Consider the following 20,096-nt stretch of genomic DNA (forward strand, 5'->3'; position numbering starts at 1 on the left):
TGTGATCTTTAAGGTTGCTTCCAACCCAAACCATCGTATGATTCTGCAGTTCTAAAATAACTCCCAAAAGCAGGACTTTACCTTAAATCTGAATCACAGTATCATACTCTACTGTGCAGACCATAAAGGTACACTCAGTTGCCATCCTATGTCCTGCATTTCCTACAACCCGTTTCTTGCGCTTTGGGTTGGACACTAATTCCCCAAGATGTCATGTCTTTAAAGAGACATTGGGAAAAATTTAGAATGTATTGGTTTTACTTAATGATAGTTTCTACATGAAAATACAGGGTTTTGAGTGGAACATGTCTTGAAAGAGTTGTCTGAAATGCGTTCTCTGCAAATGCTGGAATAGAATGGTAGGGTTACTTTGGGATAGCATATGCAACAAAACAAGGTGTTCCTAGGTTTGGGGACTGAGCTGAGACCTAAGTGATAATAGAGGAGAACTCAACCTCCTCTGACATGTTAAACCTGACATTTGCAAATTTGCGTAGCAGATGTGGTGTTTGCTAGAGCTGATAAAATTGTTGAGTCTTTGGTTATCTCAAATCCAGACTGCTGCTCCTCACAGTAACACACTCTAAGCTCCCAGGACTTAACACTGTTCAGGAATTCTGAAATCCATGTTTGTAATTGTGCTTATTAGGAAGGGTCTTCTGTTTGACAGCTGGGTGTATTGTGTTTTTTACAGGAATGGGGAGTCACTCGTCTCACCTTTGAATACGACTCGGAGCCGTTTGGAAAGGAGAGGGATGCAGCTATCATCAAACTGGCCAAGGAGGCTGGCGTGGAGGTGGTGATAGAGAACTCCCACACCCTCTACGACTTGGACAGGTATGGGGAGAGCAAGGGCAGAGGTGCTGTCTGGGCTAGGCTGGGATTGTCGTGTCTGGGAAGACTTCAGTCTCCTCCATTACACTGATCACTGTCATCCTGTGTGAGCCTAGAAGGATTACTCTCTGCACTCGCACTTTTGATTAGAACACGTCAAAGTGCTCACAGTGACGTGAATGTACAGACAGGTGTTGCCTCAAGCTTATTAAACTCTGCACTTGACCGTCATTTAATTTGCTCAGCTGTGTCCGATTGATTGCTCTCCTTGAGTATGTCCTCACTGTATGGACTGCTTTCTTTTGCTTCATTGTAATAAAGATAGGTGACCTGTTGTCTCAAACAGGCTATGAAGGCAGGGCTTTTATTTCATGGATGTGCCAGGACAACTGGAAGAAGTAAAATAAGGTAGATTGGAACAAACTTACCTTATTCTAAAACCTGAATGCCTTGTCTTTGTTGTGTATTTGCTATGAAGGAGCTTTGTTTTGATGTTGAGTTTTGTATATTTACTTATTATATCTCTCTCTATATATGTGATTTTAAGCAGTGGAGACAGTCTTTCAGTTAAGACTGAGGTGTGCTTGATTTCAATGATGTACTATTCTTACAGGTTACCTACTTTTTTTCTTTTCCTTTTTTTTTTTTTTTAATTTTTTTTTTATTAGACTTGTGCCAGTAATGCTGAATTTGGATTTTCTCCTATAAATCTTTAACATCCATAACTTCCCATGGGAAGGAGCTTTGCAGTTAGCATATGCCGTGTGGGAATGTTTGTCTTTGGATCAAGGGGTATTCTTCTTAAACCTGTTTCATGAGCAGATACTGCTTTCTGATTTTTATTTACCAGTGTTTATTACATCCTCACCCCTTCAATGTCAATGGGCCTCACATTCTTCCTCATGTCCTCTTTGTGTTTTCCAAGATGGAGAGTCCTAGTTTTAAGTTTTCAGGTGGAATCTGTTCTATATCTCATAAGCTTTGTCACCTTTCTTTGTACTTCTGGGTATTTCTAGAGATGGAGAGCAGTGGTGAAAACTGTAACTAGTGTGCAAAATGTAGGAGCAACATGGATTTTTAGAGTGCTGTGATGTTTCCTGTCTTCTTCTAATAGTCCTTCTCCTAATAGTAGTGTTATTTTTGCTTTTTCTGAATGCTGTAAACACTGAACTGATGTCTTGGGGCTTTCTTCCAGAATGGTCATAGCTATTTGAGGGGCTGCTACTGTATAAATAAGTTTAGGATTGCATAGCTATGCATATAGCGAAACAACATGACCAAAACTGCATTTCATCTGGTATTTTTGTCAGCTGGTCATGTGGTGTGTAGGGAAGTTTTTAAGTTGCCTTTTACCTTTTGCTATCCCAGATAGCTTATTGCATTAGTAAGCTTTATCATCATGTTCTTTTTTGTCCCTTCCCAGATATTTTTTAAAAAATTTTGAACAGCACAAGCCCTAGCTCATCCCTGTGTAGTATTTCTCTTCCTGTTGGAAAAATTGATTCCTGCTTTATCCTGTATCTCAATTTTCTGTCTGCATGGACTTTTTCCTTTATCCTGAATCACTGTGGTTTCTTAAAAATTTTTCAGTGAGGGATCTAGTCAGATGGCTTTTCAAAATCCACGTAGGATATTTCAACTGAATCTCCCTTGCCTCAAGCTCAAATGTCACTAATAGATTTTTAGGCACAACTTCCCTTTACCAAGCCCAAATTAACCCCCCAGCATATTGCATATATCCATGCATTCACTGTTTCCATTAGTATTTCCTACCCATCTGCCTAATGCTCGTAGCAGACTCTATTCATTCCTCCCTCTGATGCCCCTGAAACACTTTTAAAATCTGGAGCTGTATTTGCTTTTTTTCCCCCTTGCAGTATTCGGACAGTTTTATGGTACATTCAGCAGCTATCAGTTCGTGTGTTTCATGATGCCCTTTACAGTTCCCAGGTGAATATTTGCTGGTCCTGGCAAGCTTTTGCTGTTCAAGCATAATTTGTTTTGTGGCACTGATCTCCCAGTCTGTGATCACATCTGATACGTGTCCTTTAAAAAAGTCAAGATTCATAACCTTTGTAGATACCTCCATAGTGAATACACTTGCAAAAATAAATGCAAAGGGTTTTGCTGTGCTGTTACAGTCTCTGCTTCTTTTAATGACTTGATCACCTCTTGGCTCCATAAATATCCTGGAGTGTCTGTAAAGGGCATTTTTTTAATTTTTTTTTTTTACTATTTAAGCTTTTTTCAAAAGGTTTCTCAAACTTTCATTTGGGTTGGAAGGTGCAAAGGAGGCTGTGGTTTTTAATTTAACCTACCAAGTGGATGGGTTTCTATCTTTATCTTCATTTTTCTGAAGGATTCTGCCTTCTGTTGTCTTTGCTGATGTTATTCTTTAATTGCTTTGACTCCTGTCATCTTTCTGAAATGTTTTTTCATGGTTTGTGTGCAATTGTTGAATTTTTTTCCCCCAAAATCATTACCTCTCAGTGATCTGCATCTCAGCTTGTTCTTTTTGCTTAGCACACTTTCTTACTTTTTTAAATGCGTTTCCCTTATTGAAAGCAAAGTCATTATGGTATTGTTGCTCCTGGAAAGTTGTTAAATTGATGCATGCCAAAGTCACAGTTAGTGCAGGCAAGTGATAACTAACATTTCAGCTATACCTTTGCACAGCCTAAGACCAAATAATGAATTACCTCTCCTTGTGGGTTCTTCATTAGCTGTTCCATGGAGAAGTCCTTTATGGCAACTAGAAAATGGGGTTTTGGCAGCTGATGAGGTGTGGCAGCTACCCAGTCTGTGTGGACACAGTTGAAGTCTCCAGTTACGCTGACATTTCTTCCTTTTTGGCATCTCTGAGATTTCTCAGCAGATGGTAATACAGTTCTGATACTGTATTTCTCCTGGAAGCCTCATAGTGTATCACCCTCCAGCTGTGTTACCATCTTCTAAGTCACAGTATGTGTTCTTCCTCTGCTCACCCTAATGTTTTTCCTGCATAGTTAGCTGGCAGTAATAGTACCTGGTAGTAGCATCCTACTTCTCATCTTTCTTTAATCAGATTTCCAACAAGATTGTTAGCCTGGTTTTAAGCAATTTAGACTAATCTTCCACAGCTACATACGTGATTCCAGCAGTTCTCCCCTTGCCCTCCCCTGACACGGTGCCTGGCCAGGGAGGCGGCAGGCAGGGCTGCAACACTTTGGGACCACCTCCACCAGCTCCTTTTAAACATTTACCAAGAGCCTGTGCAGTTAACTTCTGAATTTGACCGGTTGTACCCAGTGGGAAGATTGCAATGTGCCCCTTGTTGGCATTGCCAGCATAGCTGTGTGATTATCAGAGCATCTTTCCCCTGCTCTCCCCAGAACAAGGAGAGGGCTATAGAAACTCAATATCAGTGCTGGATACTCCTGAGAAAATCTGGGAATTCCCAGTCAAGATTAGCGATGCTCAGGTTGTAGAAGTTAGACAGAAAAGATAATCTCTTGGATGTTATCCTAGCCTGCTCGAAGTCTTTACTTGGCAGTTATTCTGTCTGACAGCTACCAGCTGACAGGTTGTTTTGTCTCTTCTCTGGATCTGCCTATTTTCTCCTTAGGATCTAAATCCTTTGTAGTGTGATCACTGATGGTCAGCACTGTGGTTTCCATAATCCCAGGCAGGCCTGGGTTATTCTGAGGGAGTGGTTTAGGTCAGAAAAGAACATTGCGATCTTGTATGTTTGTAGCACGCATCCAGAAGCAGCTTTTCCTCAAATGCCCTAGCGTAAGGCTGAAATGTTAGTTAAACATGTTTTAATAGAAGCACATCCTAACCAAGCACTGGAGAAGCGTGCACACCTTGGTGGTTCTGCAGTTCGGTACTCTATTGTAAAAAGATGGGTTATTTCCATCTGAGAAGTTCAAGTGAAACTTGTGCCTGCCAGATCTTGTTATCCTCTCCTGTCTTGCATGATACTCTGGTGTCAGGTGTTTTCCCCCAGTACAGATACCCAGCCTGTCATCAAGTCACATCTTCATCTTTCATCTGCTCAGTATGTGTCTGCAGAAGTTGAATTGTTTGTACTTTGTTCAGCATCTGTTGGATGGATGTATCTGTTGCTTATCTCTCCATATCTTCTTTGAATCTGTAGAAATACCCCTTGTCTTACGTACACGTAGCCCTACATGAGCTCTCTGGAGCAGGGAATTAGATCAGAGCAATTGCATAAGCTGGCAAGGCTAACTAAATGGTCCGCGTGAATTGGTAGTGGGGTGCGCTGAGCAGCCTGCTTGCCGAGTGCTGGCGGCCAGCTCTTCCTCATGCAAGGAAGCAGGGGGAGTATATTCAGTCTCTTGCCAGAACCTGGCCCTGTTATTTGTAAGTGAGCTGAGGTTTCAGGTTTCTGAGGCAAGCAGTTTTCCCTATCCCTTAGCCATCCTGCTGTGGCACCTCTGTGGAGGTGCAAGTCAGAAGCTGATACCTGTGAGGGTGTGCATTCTAGTCTGCAGACACTCTGCTGTCACAGGTAGGACTGTAGGATACCTTATAATCATAGCAGTGCTGGAACTGTGGTTGCTCAGGTTTTGGTTGCCTGCTTTCTTGAGTTAAAGTGTGACTGTGTGACTGACGGTGAAAAAGACCTTCATAACTTCTGGTACCAAGGTACTACTGTCAGGTAGTGCTGGGCAGTATAGTCTTAGTTTGGTAGCACAGTCATTTCGTGTGCTCACTAACTAAGGTTAGGTTCTGTGTGATCAATACAGTGATTCTGCTCTTCTCTGTTCCACTTCAAAAAAACTAAAAAAAAATTGCCACATGCTGTCTGTGGGTTGCGCTGGGGGAGATGGATGAAATGGGAGTATTAAATCCTGGGAAGGGATCTCCCTTTTTTTCTCACTGGTGAAAGTCCTGTGAGGTTATATGGGCTGGATTAGAAGGACAATGTGAGGAAGGAAAGGCCTCCTGCTTGAGGAGCTTCCTGTACAAATCTTTGTACAGAAGGTTGAACAGCACTACAATACCCAGTATGTGTGGTATAATAATCCAATATTGTGCAATACCAAATATTCAATACTGCTTTTCATGGCAGTATTGTGAGAGGTCCAGGTTTTGTGCATCGTGCCAGTGAAATGTGCAACTTGTCCTAGTCCTATTTAGAAGATTTGTGTCCCAGATCCAGTAACACTGTTTAGGAATTCAGGAGCTGTATTAGGTAACTTCACTCATATTCACTATCTTGATGATGTTACATACAGACACTGGCATCCTGCTAGTCACAGTGATTTGCTCCAAGTAGCTAGCTGACCACAAAAGTTTTAGCTGTGGATCTAGGATGTGGTGCGGTGGTCTGAATCTGGGATTGAGCTGCAGCCTCAGCAGATCTGTGGAAGAGGACTGAAAACAGAGGCATTGTGAAAGAAGTAGCTTCCCTGCCCCCATCCCAAGCACCTCAGGGCAGACACGGTGCAGCTTTGTCACCTTTTCCAAGCTCTGAATTCCTATAGAAACAAGTGAGCCTCTCTAGAGTGCTGTAACTGGAAATGCTTCACTTCTCTTCCAGTGACAACACTGATTTTCTGGGGATCTTTGGCTGGTCCTGTTTGGCAGCTCCAGGACTCAAAGCAAGCCACAGAGAAGATAGTGGTGGGTAGTATTCTTGAGAGTTGTTGTTTCTTGCCATCTCTGGGGTGTTACACGGAGACAGCCAAAAAGTGCATATGGGAAAGCAGAGGAGATGCACTCTGGTGTAGTGATGTAGGACAGGATGTGTTGGGTGCAAGGCAAATACAAACAAATACGCCAGCCAGGACGGGGCAGAGTGCTGTGGGCACTAAAATTGTACAGCGCTTTGTACTCTTTGCACATCCCGATAGCCCTCCCTCCCTCCCACCCTCCATGCCCTGTTCGTTAGAGTCTTTTATCTTCTCCCAGTGTTTACAACTTCAAAGCAGAAACACGGGAGGAAACTACAGGTGGCTTCATTTTTAATCTCTGCCACTGTGCTGCCTGCGGGGAAGCTCCCCTTCCCTCGGTGTGGTCTCTCTGCGGGGTCACCGAGGCGCACACGTGCGGGAGCGCCCGCGGCCGGCGTGTCGCTCCGCCCCGCTACACGTGCGGCAACGGGGGAAGGGACGGCACATGGCGTCCGCCGGAACACTCGGCTTTAAGCCTGGCCCCTTGCATAAGCTGTTGATTGTAATGGGTGGGGAAAGCTGCTGTGCTTCAGCTCCTGTGTGAGCTGTGAGGTTGGCTGCCTCAGCTTTATGTAATGCTGGTGATCCCTGTACTGTCTGCTTTGCTGTTAACTCCTTCCTCTCCCTGCAGGAGAAGGGTTAAAAATGGCATCTTTCAGCCTGGGGAATCTTACCTTGCCCAGGGAAGCTTACCTTGCCCAGAGGACTTCTCAAAGCTCTCTGTCCCAGGAAAAAATAAACTGCATGGCCCCAGCAGGCTGTGGTTGCTTAGTGAAGTAGAGGAATGAGGAACCGTGACTTTCTCTTTCTGTAGCATGACCTGACATAGGTGAATAGCGTGACATGGGGCTGCTGTGACCTTATGGCATGAGGGAGGATGGTGATTTCCCTAATCGCAGGGAGAGAGGAATGATGCAAACTGGGATTTGCTTCATCTGAGATAGGTGGAGGAGGAGTCACTAATGGGCTAGGTCCTCCGTGTCAGACAAGGAGGAAGTAAGGTCAGAATCAGGTTAGGATATCACAAGGTGTCAGGGGAATAGATGCAGGTCCAGGATTTGCCATCTTGGGATGACAGAAAGGCAGTAATCAAATTGAGATTTCATACAGGGGTCTGATTAGGAGCTCTGGGAGAGAGGTATGGTGCAAAGTCTGAATTCAGCTGGAGCTGTTTTGAGGTTTTTTCCTATGGAGACGAGTAAGTATGTGCAGTGTTTTGTTTTCTGATGTATTTTGGGATCTTGTTTGGTTGGTTTTAGTATCCCTTTGAAGAATGCATCAAGTGAAAGGTAGGTCTATAAGGATTTTTGTATCCAAAGTAAAAGGCTATCCTGAACAGAGATAGCAGGGTACAGTTTGCATGTCATTTACTTGTGTATTCTGTGTTAGTGAGGCTGTGTTGTTTCACCGTGCTTATTTTATCTCCAGAATAATTGAGCTGAATGGCCACAAGCCACCACTCACCTACAAGCGCTTCCAGGCCATCATTAGCCGTATGGAGCTCCCAAAGAAGCCAGTGAGCACTGTAATAAGTCAGCAGATGGAGACGTGTAAAGTGGACATCCAGGAAAACCACGATGATGTTTATGGGGTCCCATCGCTGGAAGAGCTGGGTATGTGTCAAGACCGAAGGCAAGGATTAACTGCCAGCTGAAACAGGATCTACTGAAGCTGTTTCTGATGGCTGGCACATGTTCTCACCTAACATGGGCTACCTCTAGCCATAGAAGCAGGCTAATGTTTTTAGTGAGTGCTGGACCTTGTGTCCCTTGCGCTGCTGTCGATGCCCAGCATCCCTCTTAACATTGCTCTGAAGTGCTCTGCATCTGTCCTTGTGTTCTCTGCTATACTGAGCATGTAACCACTGTATCAGTGTCTCATGTCCTCACCAGCTGCTTTCCTCCTACTGCCATCTCAGACACATTGTGTAACAGACCTGAAGAGGTAAACTATGTAACAGGCTTAGATAATTTCATTCAGTTATTGCCAGCAGCACCAATTTGGGAGCTTAGCGAGACAAAAAATGTTACAGAAGCTTCTTTCACTCTTCCTGCCTTATGGTCCTGTGTTTTCCTTGAAGAAGCAGAGTGAATGGCTGAGGCATGAGGAATGCAACACCTACAGGGAAGTGAATCTAAATGCACGGGAAGAAGGGATTAATGCAGACTATTTTCTGTGACTGGAGGCTCCATATCAGCTATATAGGAAGTATCACTTTGTACCTTAAGGTGCAATTTCAACAGGCGTTGTAGACGTGTGGGGCTTCACAACAGGAGTATCTTCAGAGCCACAGTCCTGCGTTGATCCACTTGCTTTATTGCCTGGCCTAATGTGAAACTGCCTGTAACCTTACACTGCTCTGCTTGCTGCCAGGGGAAGCTCCTCTGTCAGCTCAGAGCAGTGCAGGGAGACTGCATTATTGCTTCACTCATTGCAGCGGTTCTCTGGCACTAATCCAGTGCCTTCCCCAGCACAAGCTTTCAGCAGAATAGGAGCCTCACTAGGAGCAGCCAGGCTATCTAGTGAGCTGCAGATGTCAACGGCAAGGTATTTTGTGAGGCAGAGTTATGGAGCAGATGTTCCATTGCCAGCTACTCTGGCCTTTGAAGCAGAGCCCTATGGGTAGTACTGACACACCAGAGAGACTGCTGGCAGTGAACAAGGGGGGAAGTCACACTAAGGCTGCCAGAAGTACTGCAGGGAGAGGCCCTTGTAGTGCAGTGTCATGAGCAGGCGCCCCCCATATTCCACATGATTTGCCTGCTGTACAAGGATTAGAGCAGCAAGTAAGCCATGTTAGTCAACTGTAATATGTAGTGTCTTGCTGTTATTAATGCTTAATCCAATATCTATACCCTTTGTCTAGGTGTGGCTTCAAATCTTACTAAGTTCTTTCTCTCAGGCTTTCCTACAGATGGTCTTGCCCCTGCAGTTTGGCAAGGAGGAGAGACGGAAGCTTTGGCACGGCTGGATAAACACTTGGAAAGAAAGGTAGCCCCTGTTATTTAAGTGGCGATTCCTGCAGACTGTGCCTCCAAATGAAAAATGTAGAAGGTTGCCCATTACTCTGTTCCCTGCTCTTCCTAGCAGTGGTCATAGCGTTCGCCTCTGAAAAGTAGTGTTTGGTATTTTTGGAGTACATCTGTGATCTCGGTTTGTGTGTGGAGCAGGGAGCTCCTGGGCTTCCTCAAACCCAAAGAATTAGAGCTGTATATCATTAATGCTGCTGTTTGAAGCAGAGAGGATTCTTTTCCTTGTTTCTGCCTCTCAGTTTCCTTTAGAGGAGTGCAAACTTGGAAACTCTCCTGTAAGTTGTTCAGTCCCTACTACACACTGCACACCATCTCTTCTTATCTTTAGTTGAGGTATTAGTGCGAGTACAAGCTTAAAAAAGAATACCTTCCCCTTGTCCTTTAGCCTGTTAATAGGTTGTCTCACTGACTGGCATTCCTTGAGCCCCTCGCTGAAATAACCAAATTTTTTTCAATACGTTCTTGATTATAATGCATAAGGCAAACAATTTCAAAGTAATGAAAGGTGACCCAGCTGCAGAAGCATGGCTCAGTTTTAACCACTTTGTACTTCTTTAATGCTGGGTGGCTTGGTGGTAGTTGTGAAAATCAAAGCATAAATACTTGCGCTGAAGGGGGACTAAACTTTCAACATAATGCTCCTCGAAAAGGTCAGAATTTCCCCAATTTTCTTCTTTAGTGTGTGAAATGAGATAGATATACCTCGACATAAACAGTTGTATTATCTTGTATCCCTAGGAACTGTCAGGGTTATTAGCTCCTACATGCAAAGCTAATTTAATCCTTTTCTTTGCCAAAATAACTAACTGGTTTAAATCCTGGAGGAATGGCTTTGCATTTCTTGAATGGGGCATGGGGGTTGGGATTGCCCACTAAAGATCTCTCCCAGCAGTGATTGGAAGTGAATAGAAGAGGCTGTACTGTTAGACCTGAGTGATCTCACCACCTGCACAGAGGCCTGCCCTTAACAATGTCCCACAAATACATGGGGGTTTTGGCTGATTTCTCCTGAATCTATCTAGGCGTGGGTTGCAAATTACGAAAGACCAAGGATGAACGCCAATTCATTGCTGGCCAGCCCTACAGGACTCAGTCCCTACCTGCGTTTTGGCTGCTTGTCCTGCCGCTTGTTTTACTATCGTCTCTGGGAGCTGTATAAGAAGGTAAGACAAAAGAGACGTGGAGAGCAGGCTGGGTTTGAGCATATATGTAGCATGATGCTGGTTCCCAGACAGTGCCAGAACAGGTACAAAAGTTCCAGTTGCCTCCCTCATGTTTGACTGTTGGGCTGAGCTTCTTGCTGTTACAGAAGAGGCTCTTGGGTGAGAAAAAGAGATTCTTCTGTAAATACTCAAGCAAACCTTAAATCTACTGGTACCTGGTTCTTCAGTCTGGACTTCTGCGTTACAAGCCACGTAGAGCCTTTTACTGTTAGTTTTGTGTAATTCCGGTCACTTGTCAGGGTACTGAGTGAACCAAAAACAGTGCTCTGACTTAACCACATAGGGTTTCTGGTAAGGGGTGCTCCTTTATTGCAGTGGTCGGCAACTGACTTGGGAAATGCGTATAAATGCTTAGGTGGCTTATGGCTCAGCTGCATGAAGCCAGTCCTCCTGTGCTTGTGAATATCCTTGTTCCCTCCTCCACAGGTGAAGCGGAACAGCACGCCCCCCCTCTCTCTGTACGGACAGCTTCTGTGGAGGGAGTTTTTCTACACAGCAGCCACCAACAACCCAAAGTTCGATCGCATGGAAGGGAATCCCATCTGCATACAAATTCCCTGGGACAGGAACCCTGAAGCCTTGGCAAAGTGGGCAGAGGGCAAGACAGGCTTCCCTTGGATAGATGCAATCATGACCCAACTGAGACAAGAAGGATGGATCCACCATCTGGCTAGGCACGCAGTGGCCTGCTTCCTGACCAGGGGTGACCTCTGGATCAGCTGGGAGTCAGGAGTCAGGGTGAGTCCTGGCATTTTCAGATATTTGCAGGAGGCCAAAAGGAAAACAAAATCTCCCTGGCGTTCGCTGCAAGGATGGGCACACAGGTATGGCTTTTGCTTCATGTGTAAAAGGTGCATGGAAGAGAGGATTTGCTAGCAGGCTCTTGGCCAGCCAACAGCCTGACTTCTTTCTGCCTTCTACTGTGAGGTTCTGACAGTATCACAAGCCTTGAGTAACCATAAGTAAATGTATGTGAGACCCACTGGTAAATATGGACTAGGGTTTTGGGGGCTTTTTTGGTTTTTTGGGGGGTTTTTTTTTGGTAAAAATTCTCTCAGTCCATCTGTTTTCTTTGCAAGTTTAATGCCACTTTTTAACCGGACCTTTTTCCTCATTGTGTAATCCATCACCGTGCCGGTCAGGGAACGCTCCATGACTGTGAAATCTGAGTCTAGAGTCTCTCAAGGAAAGAGGTAAAAGACCCTCCTCTTGGGCCATCTGAAGGGACAGACATCTTGAAACCTACCCAGTGTACATACTGCCCTACATAAAAAGTGGAGGCAGGAGTATCTAGTCATGAAGCTGACAAAGCAGAGCATAATTGAAAGTGCTGCTTAAGGTGCAGCATCTATGCATGGATGTGAGTGAGTTATTGCTGAAACCTTTCTGCCTCTCAGTAGTAGTGTGCTCTGGGACTTTCAGAGGGGTTCTTCCATCTTGCTTTGGTGCACGTTCTTCTGTGCAGCATCCTCTCCTTCCTACGGTTGGTGCTTTGCACTTGTTATGCCTGCCAGGCTAGGATCAATACCCAAAGCTTGCTGCAGCACTAGGTAGTGATTTAGTCTGTAGCTGCATGAGAGATAAGCCAGCACTTTATCAGTGTGAGCAGACCATGCCTCCGTATGTGAAAGTGTCAGGAAGTGAGATATATTGACCAGCCAACTGCCTTCAGCCAGCAGATCGCCTCTTTGCTGCCGCTCTGTTCTCATAGCTCAGTGCCTGCCATTTGAAATAGCATCTTGGGTCCTACTGCCACAAAGTCCTGTCTGGGGAAGGTCTCAGTGCCTTTTTCTCCAATTGCTGCAGGTATTTGACGAACTATTACTGGATGCAGATTTCAGTGTAAACGCAGGCAGCTGGATGTGGCTTTCGTGCAGCGCATTCTTCCAACAGTTCTTCCACTGTTACTGCCCTGTGGGCTTCGGACGTCGCACAGACCCCAGTGGTGACTATGTTAAGTAAGTGATATGACTGCAGCTTCCTTGTTGCTGGATCTGTGAGCCCAAGTCGATCAGTGACTGACAGGTGCATGGTGCTTTCTGTGCATCGTGTGTGCTACGTTGCTTTTTACTTGTCTTGCAGGAGGTATCTGCCCAAACTAAAAGGTTTCCCCTCACGATATATCTATGAACCATGGAATGCTCCAGAGTCTGTGCAGAAGGCAGCCAAGTGCATCATTGGGGTGGACTACCCCAAACCCATGGTGAACCACGCAGAGACCAGCCGACTGAACATTGAGCGCATGAAGCAGATCTACCAGCAGCTGTCACGTTATCGGGGCCTCTGTAAGTACCAACAATTGCAAAAGTTTGTGTCTAATATGAGATAAAATGCTGGGAGGAAAGGTCATGATTTAAAATAGATAGCACTTGTCTCTCTGGCCAGTCCTTGCAAGAGAAAGCAGTCCCTGCCAAATCTGCTCAATTGGTTTCCAGGGAGAGCTCCATTGAGCTGCTGGACAGCTAAGAGGAGTAGAGTTTGATTAGTTTTGAGAGCTGCTGATAGCAAGTCACCATCCGTATACCACCAGTGGTCCATTCTTCACTTTGGAAGAAAACCTAGGCAGTGCATCCTAAATAAATATGCTGCTGGATCACAGGATGTGTCTGTGGTCAGCACTGGGTGAGCGCAGCTCTGAACTCCTGCTTTGGGATATGGATGTGCTGTTTGGTGATCACTATGGTGTTCCCATGTGAAAGGCTTGTCCCGCCCCAGGTGTGTTTTGTTTCTTAATATAATATCCTCTTGCTGTTTTCTAGGTTTACTGGCATCAGTCCCTTCATGTGTGGAAGATCTTAGTGGCCCGGTCACAGACACGGCTTCAGGGCAGGGCTGCAGCACCAGTACAGGTGAGTTGGAGTTATCTGTGTGCTTTTGAGTTTCCTGTTGACTTAAAAGTTACAGGCAGGAGAAGATGATCCTTTTCTAATAGGAAGAGGGTGTATTGCTAGGAAAATATAGATTACATTCACATTCCTTTCAACTTTCTTCAGAAGTCCCCAGTGAGCCTTCATTTCTAAAAGGGCTGAAGAATAAGAGTTCATTAAAGTTACTCTTTTACTACCTGTATGGGATCATATGCAGCCACTTAAGGGAGAAGTGCAGATCACTGTAGGGCTAATCAGGTAAAATTAAGCTGTCCTCTGTCAAAGAAGGATGCTTTTATGTTTGTTCTGGGGGACTTCATTCTGCTTTTAACAAAGCTTTTTTTTTAAAGTTTCCAGGGAGCCTATGGCAACACATCTCTGTGCTTGTGGACTGCACAGTCTTCTTTCTCCCAGCCCTGTGGCAGATTAGGCCAGGGTGTATGTGTGAGGCCACCTAAAGGCAGGGGAAGTGTTGTAATGACTCTTCTTCCTCTGCAGCGGTGAGGCTGTCGCAAGCAGACCAGGCTTCTCCAAAACGCAAACATGAGGGAGCAGAAGAGCCATGCACTGAAGAACTGTACAAACGAGCTAAAGTGACAGGTCTCCCTGCTTCAGAGATCCCTGGCAAGAGTTTATGATTGTGAGTAGTTCCTAGTGTGATCTGGCTTAAACTACCTGGTTATGGAAGCTAACAAGGCTTAATCTTATTTACTTGCTGCATTGTAATGAACAAAGTGGACTTCTTATGGAGGGATGTGGCTCCTAACTGTATTTCCATAACCCTATAATTCGGCAGTGGCCTGCCCACTGGTTGTTTTGCATGATAAGCTGTTAGCTCAGTTGTCCAGCGAAGAGCGGTGCCCTGCTGCTGGAGCAGGCATGGAGCACAGTTGTGGGTTTGCTCTGGCGAAGCTGCTTCTCCTTCCACAGAGTGGGTTCGCAGCCAGGTTTGCCCATGTGGTGAGGATATGGGCTAGAGGAGGGGAACAGTCAGGTTCAGTCATCTGCCTCCAATGCTCCAGATCCCAGGAGGGAAAGAGCTGGTCACATGTTTTGGCAATTTTTCAGTATGAGAGAGGAGGTCAAGGCAAATTGTCTCTTCTGCTTTCTCCTACAGCCAGCGACGAGCACCCTACCAGTGAAGAGGGAGAGTGCTGAAGAGGTGACCAGAAGAGAAGGACTGCTGCCACAGAGGGACTGGAACTTGTGATCTGCAACAGAAAATCTGGGGTCTCATAGAACTGTGTAATTCCAGTAGCTGCCGCAGAAGGGCACTGCATTACATATGCTTGAGAATATTTGGCTTTCTGACCTCCAAAGAGCCAAATATGCCTCTTCTCAGCCATGCCCCAAATCTGCCCACATTTAAGGGAGCAAGAGCCTTCTGTCAACTTGTTCACTCGCAGGTGTATCTTTATTTTCTGACAGTGGCTCAGTGCATGTGACTTGATGCATTGATGTAGGAATCAGCATCTGCGTGTCTCACAAATAGTGAACATTCATTCTCATCAATACTACTAGGCAGTGATGCGTGCTGATTAATTCAAATTATAGTAGGTGTTGAGAAGGAAACTGCTACAATGTCAAAAATAGAGTACCCATCCTAGGAGAGAACAAGGAAAACTTGATATTTCTTTGGTTAGGCTGGGCTGACGTCGGAATGCTTTCTGAGTAAATCAAGGTAGTGCTTCTATAGGATGGAAACAAAATGAAGGTCAACTGTAGCACAGGAACAGATACAAACTTACACTTAAAAGGCACTTAAAACTTTCCTGCAAAAGAACCTTGCTGCTGCAAGGTGAGCCATAGTGCTGTTGCCTGGAATGGGCAGCTTCGGAGGTGTTTGACGTCTGGGGAAGAGGCACTCTGAGAGAAAAGGAATTCTGCAGAGAATAAGATCATGCCTTGATATGAATGAAGCAGTGTGTCAGATCAGGTGTGGTCCAAATAATAAGGGAGCTACACCTGAGCCCAGCACTCTACAGCATTTCCTTCCCTGAATGAGTACTCTCTCAAATGAAGTGACCTATGTCTGGTGTGTAGACTGTGGAGTGCCTCATACTGATAGAGGATGTATTACACATCAGCTCCTTGAAGTGAGTCTTCCTCAAGTCAGAGTCCAGTGTCCATTCTGTGTGCCCATTCTGTTTGCTCTTTTCTGTATTGGCATCTGTGTTTTGAGTTTCTACACAGTATACTCCTGTACCTCTTGCCCTGCACGCTGCTCCTTCTTGCCATTTGCATTCACGCTGGTGCTTTGTAGCCTAGTGGAACGACTGTGTAGCTGTCCTGGCTCTTAACCATACACTCCTTGCCCAGTCCTCTTACATGTCACTCCAGCACAGTGCTGGCAGAGCACCTCTGCCTGTCACCGAAAGCACAAGGGAGGGTAGTACTGCAGAAGATTCTCTCTTGTGGCTGTTTTCAAGAGGGATTAGGCTGAGTAGCTAGTCCTGTGCAATGGGCTGCTGTTGGCACAGTTTTCATTTGCTGTCCGAAACCTTTCATCCATGCCTGGCACAGATAGTGTGGGGCTATATGTGAGCTTATGCAACTACCAGCTTGGGGAGTATAGAGTTGTCTCCCATTCTGACTGGGATAATAGATTCAGTTTCGAAGCCCACGTTTGAACCCAGAGCAAGAGGGCTGCGAATTGAAACTGACTCAAATGTATCTGAGAAACCTGAAATGGTTGAATTGAATCTGTGAGTAAATTTATTGAATAGCTGAATAACCTTTCCTTCCCACTCCCTAAGGCATTGGCCCTGTATTCTTTTTCCCAAGGGAATCCATTGGGCAGACTGAACAAGTAAACGAAGAGTCGCTCTTCCTAACCTTACTTTCTTCTAGACTACTATTCATAGCCTGCCTGGTGGATAGCCCTGTCATCAGCAGGTTTTGTCCCTTTCAGTCTGACCCAGATATTACTCCTAGTGTCTTGGAGGTAGAAAGGTATAAAGAAAAAGAGATACTCCCCCACCCCCATCTTCTGCTGCAGAGAGAAGAAAGGGGAAAGACATGAACTTTGTACACTTAGGTTACAGAAGTTGTGACTTTTGTCATTTGGAGAGTTTCTTGCTTAGGCAATGGTCTGTAAATACAACTTTTTATAAATGTCTTTAACCCCCTCTTTCCTGTCATCCAAATTATTTCGCATGGTAAGTGGCATTTTTGGGGCTGGATCTGTGGGGTAAGGAGTCAAAGGAAGGGGAGGCCACATCTCCTAAGTGATCTCTTAGAAGGCTTTGTCGGGGAGGAGGAAATCACATTTACAAGGTTTCTGTCAGCACCTGGAATATGGATGGTGGCATTTGGAAGAGCTGCACCTTGGATAGTAGCACTGGGAAGGACACAGACACACCAGGCCAGCCAAAAATAAGGGAAAAACTTCCTGCAAGCAACCTGTTATGTAGGCTCGGATTCATCCACTCTGGCATCTTTTCCCAGCTGAAATGATAAAGGTGGGTAAAACTGTGATGAGTAGGGGATGATTGTTCACTGTTTTCAGTAATATTTAAAATTGGACATGTTTGGTTAAAGTACAAGATGGTAGAATGAGCAAGGCCGCACCTTCCTTAGTTTTTGTGGCAAGTTCTTCCTTGGTTATGGGTGCTGACAGTTTGACTGAGTTCAAAAGAACTTGACCAATTCATGGAGAAAGAAAAAGCAGTCAGTAACCCTTAGTGAAGATACCATCTTTGTTTCAGGAAGCAGCAGAGGACTGCTGGAGGCTGACACAAAGGAAGCAGCATGAAATGGATGCCAGATTGGCAGCACTTTGTTTCCTGGGATAATGAGTGTTTCCTGTGTCTCAGGGCTAGGTGGCAATATGTGACCTGACGTAGGCACCCCTAATGCAGGCATAGTGTGAGCTCATTCCTTGGGTAGAGGGAGCAGTTGCCTTTTGATGCTCTGAAAGTAGTGGCTTTTCGGATGCTCCCCAGGGTGGCATGAAGGCTCTTTTCAGCCGAGGTTGGGCACTGGGGCAGAGGAGTCCTATAGAGCTATGAACAGTTGTTCAAGATGGGTCTCCTTCAGTGACTGAGCCTTGGCCGTTGCAGTTTTCCAGCTAAGTCATGAACTGATATTAAGTACATCAGACTTGGTAGTCTAGTGACTAGCTAGGATGCAGCTGAAGTCAAGTTCTTGTGTGCTATGCCATCCTCGGTGCTCCTGTGTAGAGCCAGTTACTAGAAGCTTTCTTTATCTTGGGAGAATTAAATGAGGTACATTTCTTTCCTAGTACCTAGCAAGATTCAGGAAGTGCATGTAGCCATGCAGTTCCCTGTCCACGTTCAGCAGTGGGGCTGATGCAGGACAGCAGTGCCTGTGCCTCACAGTTGGGCATGTTCAGATAGCACCAGTCTGAACACCAGCTAAGCGAATATTGCAAACAAGCTAACCAAACCAAGACACAGTTTTAATTCTGTGTAAATAAGCATTTAAAATTTGGTGTCTCATTTGCTTAGCTAGTTTGAAACAAAAACATGTTAGAAGATGCAGATTAGAGTGTTTCGCAGAGTGCTACTGGAGAAGCTGCTGCCTGAGCATTCTCACACCATTTGAGGAATCGCACAGGTACCACCTGAGGCTTTTAACTACTCGGACCAGGGCCCTTTGCAGCAGGCAGCTCCGGTGAGCTGACAGGGACACTTGGACCCCTTGCTAATGCGCACACACCCCCCATTCTCAGGCCAATTCCTCCTTCAGGCTCAAACTTACATTTCCTGTAGCAGAGTCTCAGGTGTCAGATTTATAAATAATTTAATGCAATGGTACAGCAGCAGGTCAACTCGAGCTGGGTGCCTGCGGGGAGGGATCCCAAACAAAGAAATACCTGCACAATTATATCCTTATGACTCATGCACCTGCCCCTCACATGCTCTCTTACTTAAGCTAAACAACTAATACCTCTCAACAGGAGGTACTGGAGCATGTCTGGTCTACAAGGTGGGCAATGTGTACAGTGCATTGGTTAACTGAGGGGGTGTGCAGTCAAGGCTCATGGTATTGCTGAATTGTTCTCATTTTCAGTGAGGACCTTGTGGTCTTGAAAAAGTAATACTTCAGTGCTTGGAGTGGCCTGCTCATGACAAAAACCTTTTTGAAAACAGCAGCCTATGTCTTAGAAGATGAGGAGCCAGGATGACAGCAAACTCAGTCCAGCTTTCTCTATGCAGAGTGTAATAATATAAATTAAACCTGGAGAGGTTGGGTTTGAGGCTCCTTCTCTGTGCTGGCCAGAATATCTGTTTTCCCTGTCAAAGGAATGATGGTGATGTTCCTCGAGGTTGAAAATGGCTAACCTTGGATTTCTAGCAGAGACTGACTGCCTTCTCCATGTGCTGGTGCTTGAGAAAATGTCCTTCCCCCATGTGTCTTCTGTCTGCACAAGGAAGGAGCTGGAGTGGCTTCAGGAGTGACTGGCTGAAAGGTCTGAAAGTAGAAAACACGCCTGGATATGAAGAGATGGGAGTCAAGAGATGTGATCATTGTGACAGAGGGAGAAAGAGCAGTAAGAAGGATGGCTGATCAAAAGAGTGCTGGTCTGGTATCACAGCTGCATCTAGTAGGGGATCAGCTGGTTCCAGATGGTTCAGCTGGAGGAGAGGAGCAGGAAAACTTCTCTCAGCACATAACCTTTCCTCAGGTTTCATTTAGGGCTTACGGAAGTTGGCCTGAAGTGAACCTGATGGTCAGTTGGACAAATTGAAAGCAACAAAGTCAGCAGATGCCTTGTGGTCAGAGATGCTCGCTAGGATGGAAACATAATCTCTTATTTTGCAGGAGATGTGCATGCAGTCTTCCAGGGGCCTTGGGCTCTACTGTGCATCTAAGGAACAGATATGACCAACAGTAGTGCAGCCAGAAAGGCCAAAGTGGGTCTCCTGCCAGGCCAGCTTGAGCCAGGGCTGGGATGAAAGGCCTGGTGACCTAAGGGGTGAGCTTTTGGTGCTTGGTGTCCAAGAAGGTGAGATATGCTGGTGGTGATCTGGCTGCGGGACGAGGCAGCACCCTTACCTTCTGCCCCAGGTCAGAGGCCAAATGACAGCCATGCTGCAGAAGAATCATTTTGGTAGGTAGGGTTTATGCTTTGAAATGGAGCAATGTCAACGGTCCCCTGAAACTCCCTGAATGAATGCTGGTGAGTCTCTTGAGTCCAGCACCAGTCTGTGCATCCAAATGGTGAAGGGGACACCCCTCAGGAGGCTGCCCCAGGGGTACCTGCACATGGTGATCCTGTGGACATGTATTTGTCTCCACACTGGCCCAGGAGTAACATCTCTTTCCAGTTTGGCAGGAGACCAAGATTCCTGAGAGAGAGCAGGACTGTATGCCTCGGAGGGCTCTGCTTGTTCTTCTCTGGAGGAGCAGCTGACATCCTGGGTCTTGGCCAAGAACTAATACCATTGTCTCAATGGCAGTCAGCTCTGTGGTTTGAGAAACACTGAGGGGACT

The 20,096-nt window shown here is 45.6% G+C and overlaps 1 protein-coding gene across 3 annotated transcripts in view; it reads left to right on the forward strand.

Annotated features, from left to right (window-relative positions):
- CRY2 (cryptochrome circadian regulator 2) overlaps positions 1 to 16,767 on the forward strand; it is an 83,603-nt gene extending 66,836 nt beyond the window's left edge. For all 3 annotated transcript variants that reach the window (XM_039389032.1, XM_027750154.2, XM_027750153.2), the window contains exons 3-12: positions 695 to 837; positions 7,944 to 8,128; positions 9,418 to 9,506; positions 10,570 to 10,710; positions 11,197 to 11,508; positions 12,577 to 12,728; positions 12,853 to 13,055; positions 13,530 to 13,619; positions 14,136 to 14,277; positions 14,755 to 16,767. In XM_039389032.1, the coding sequence (XP_039244966.1) occupies positions 695 to 837; positions 7,944 to 8,128; positions 9,418 to 9,506; positions 10,570 to 10,710; positions 11,197 to 11,508; positions 12,577 to 12,728; positions 12,853 to 13,055; positions 13,530 to 13,619; positions 14,136 to 14,275 (1,455 nt within the window). In that variant the 3' untranslated portion in view covers positions 14,276 to 14,277; positions 14,755 to 16,767. The remainder of the gene's footprint in view (positions 1 to 694; positions 838 to 7,943; positions 8,129 to 9,417; positions 9,507 to 10,569; positions 10,711 to 11,196; positions 11,509 to 12,576; positions 12,729 to 12,852; positions 13,056 to 13,529; positions 13,620 to 14,135; positions 14,278 to 14,754) is intronic.
- Positions 16,768 to 20,096: the final 3,329 nt, after the last annotated feature.

The sequence above is a fragment of the Pipra filicauda genome, unplaced genomic scaffold (assembly GCF_003945595.2).
Source record: "Pipra filicauda isolate LSUMZ 115617 unplaced genomic scaffold, ASM394559v2 scaffold6_size6359152_pilon, whole genome shotgun sequence".
Classification (NCBI taxonomy): domain Eukaryota; kingdom Metazoa; phylum Chordata; class Aves; order Passeriformes; family Pipridae; genus Pipra; species Pipra filicauda.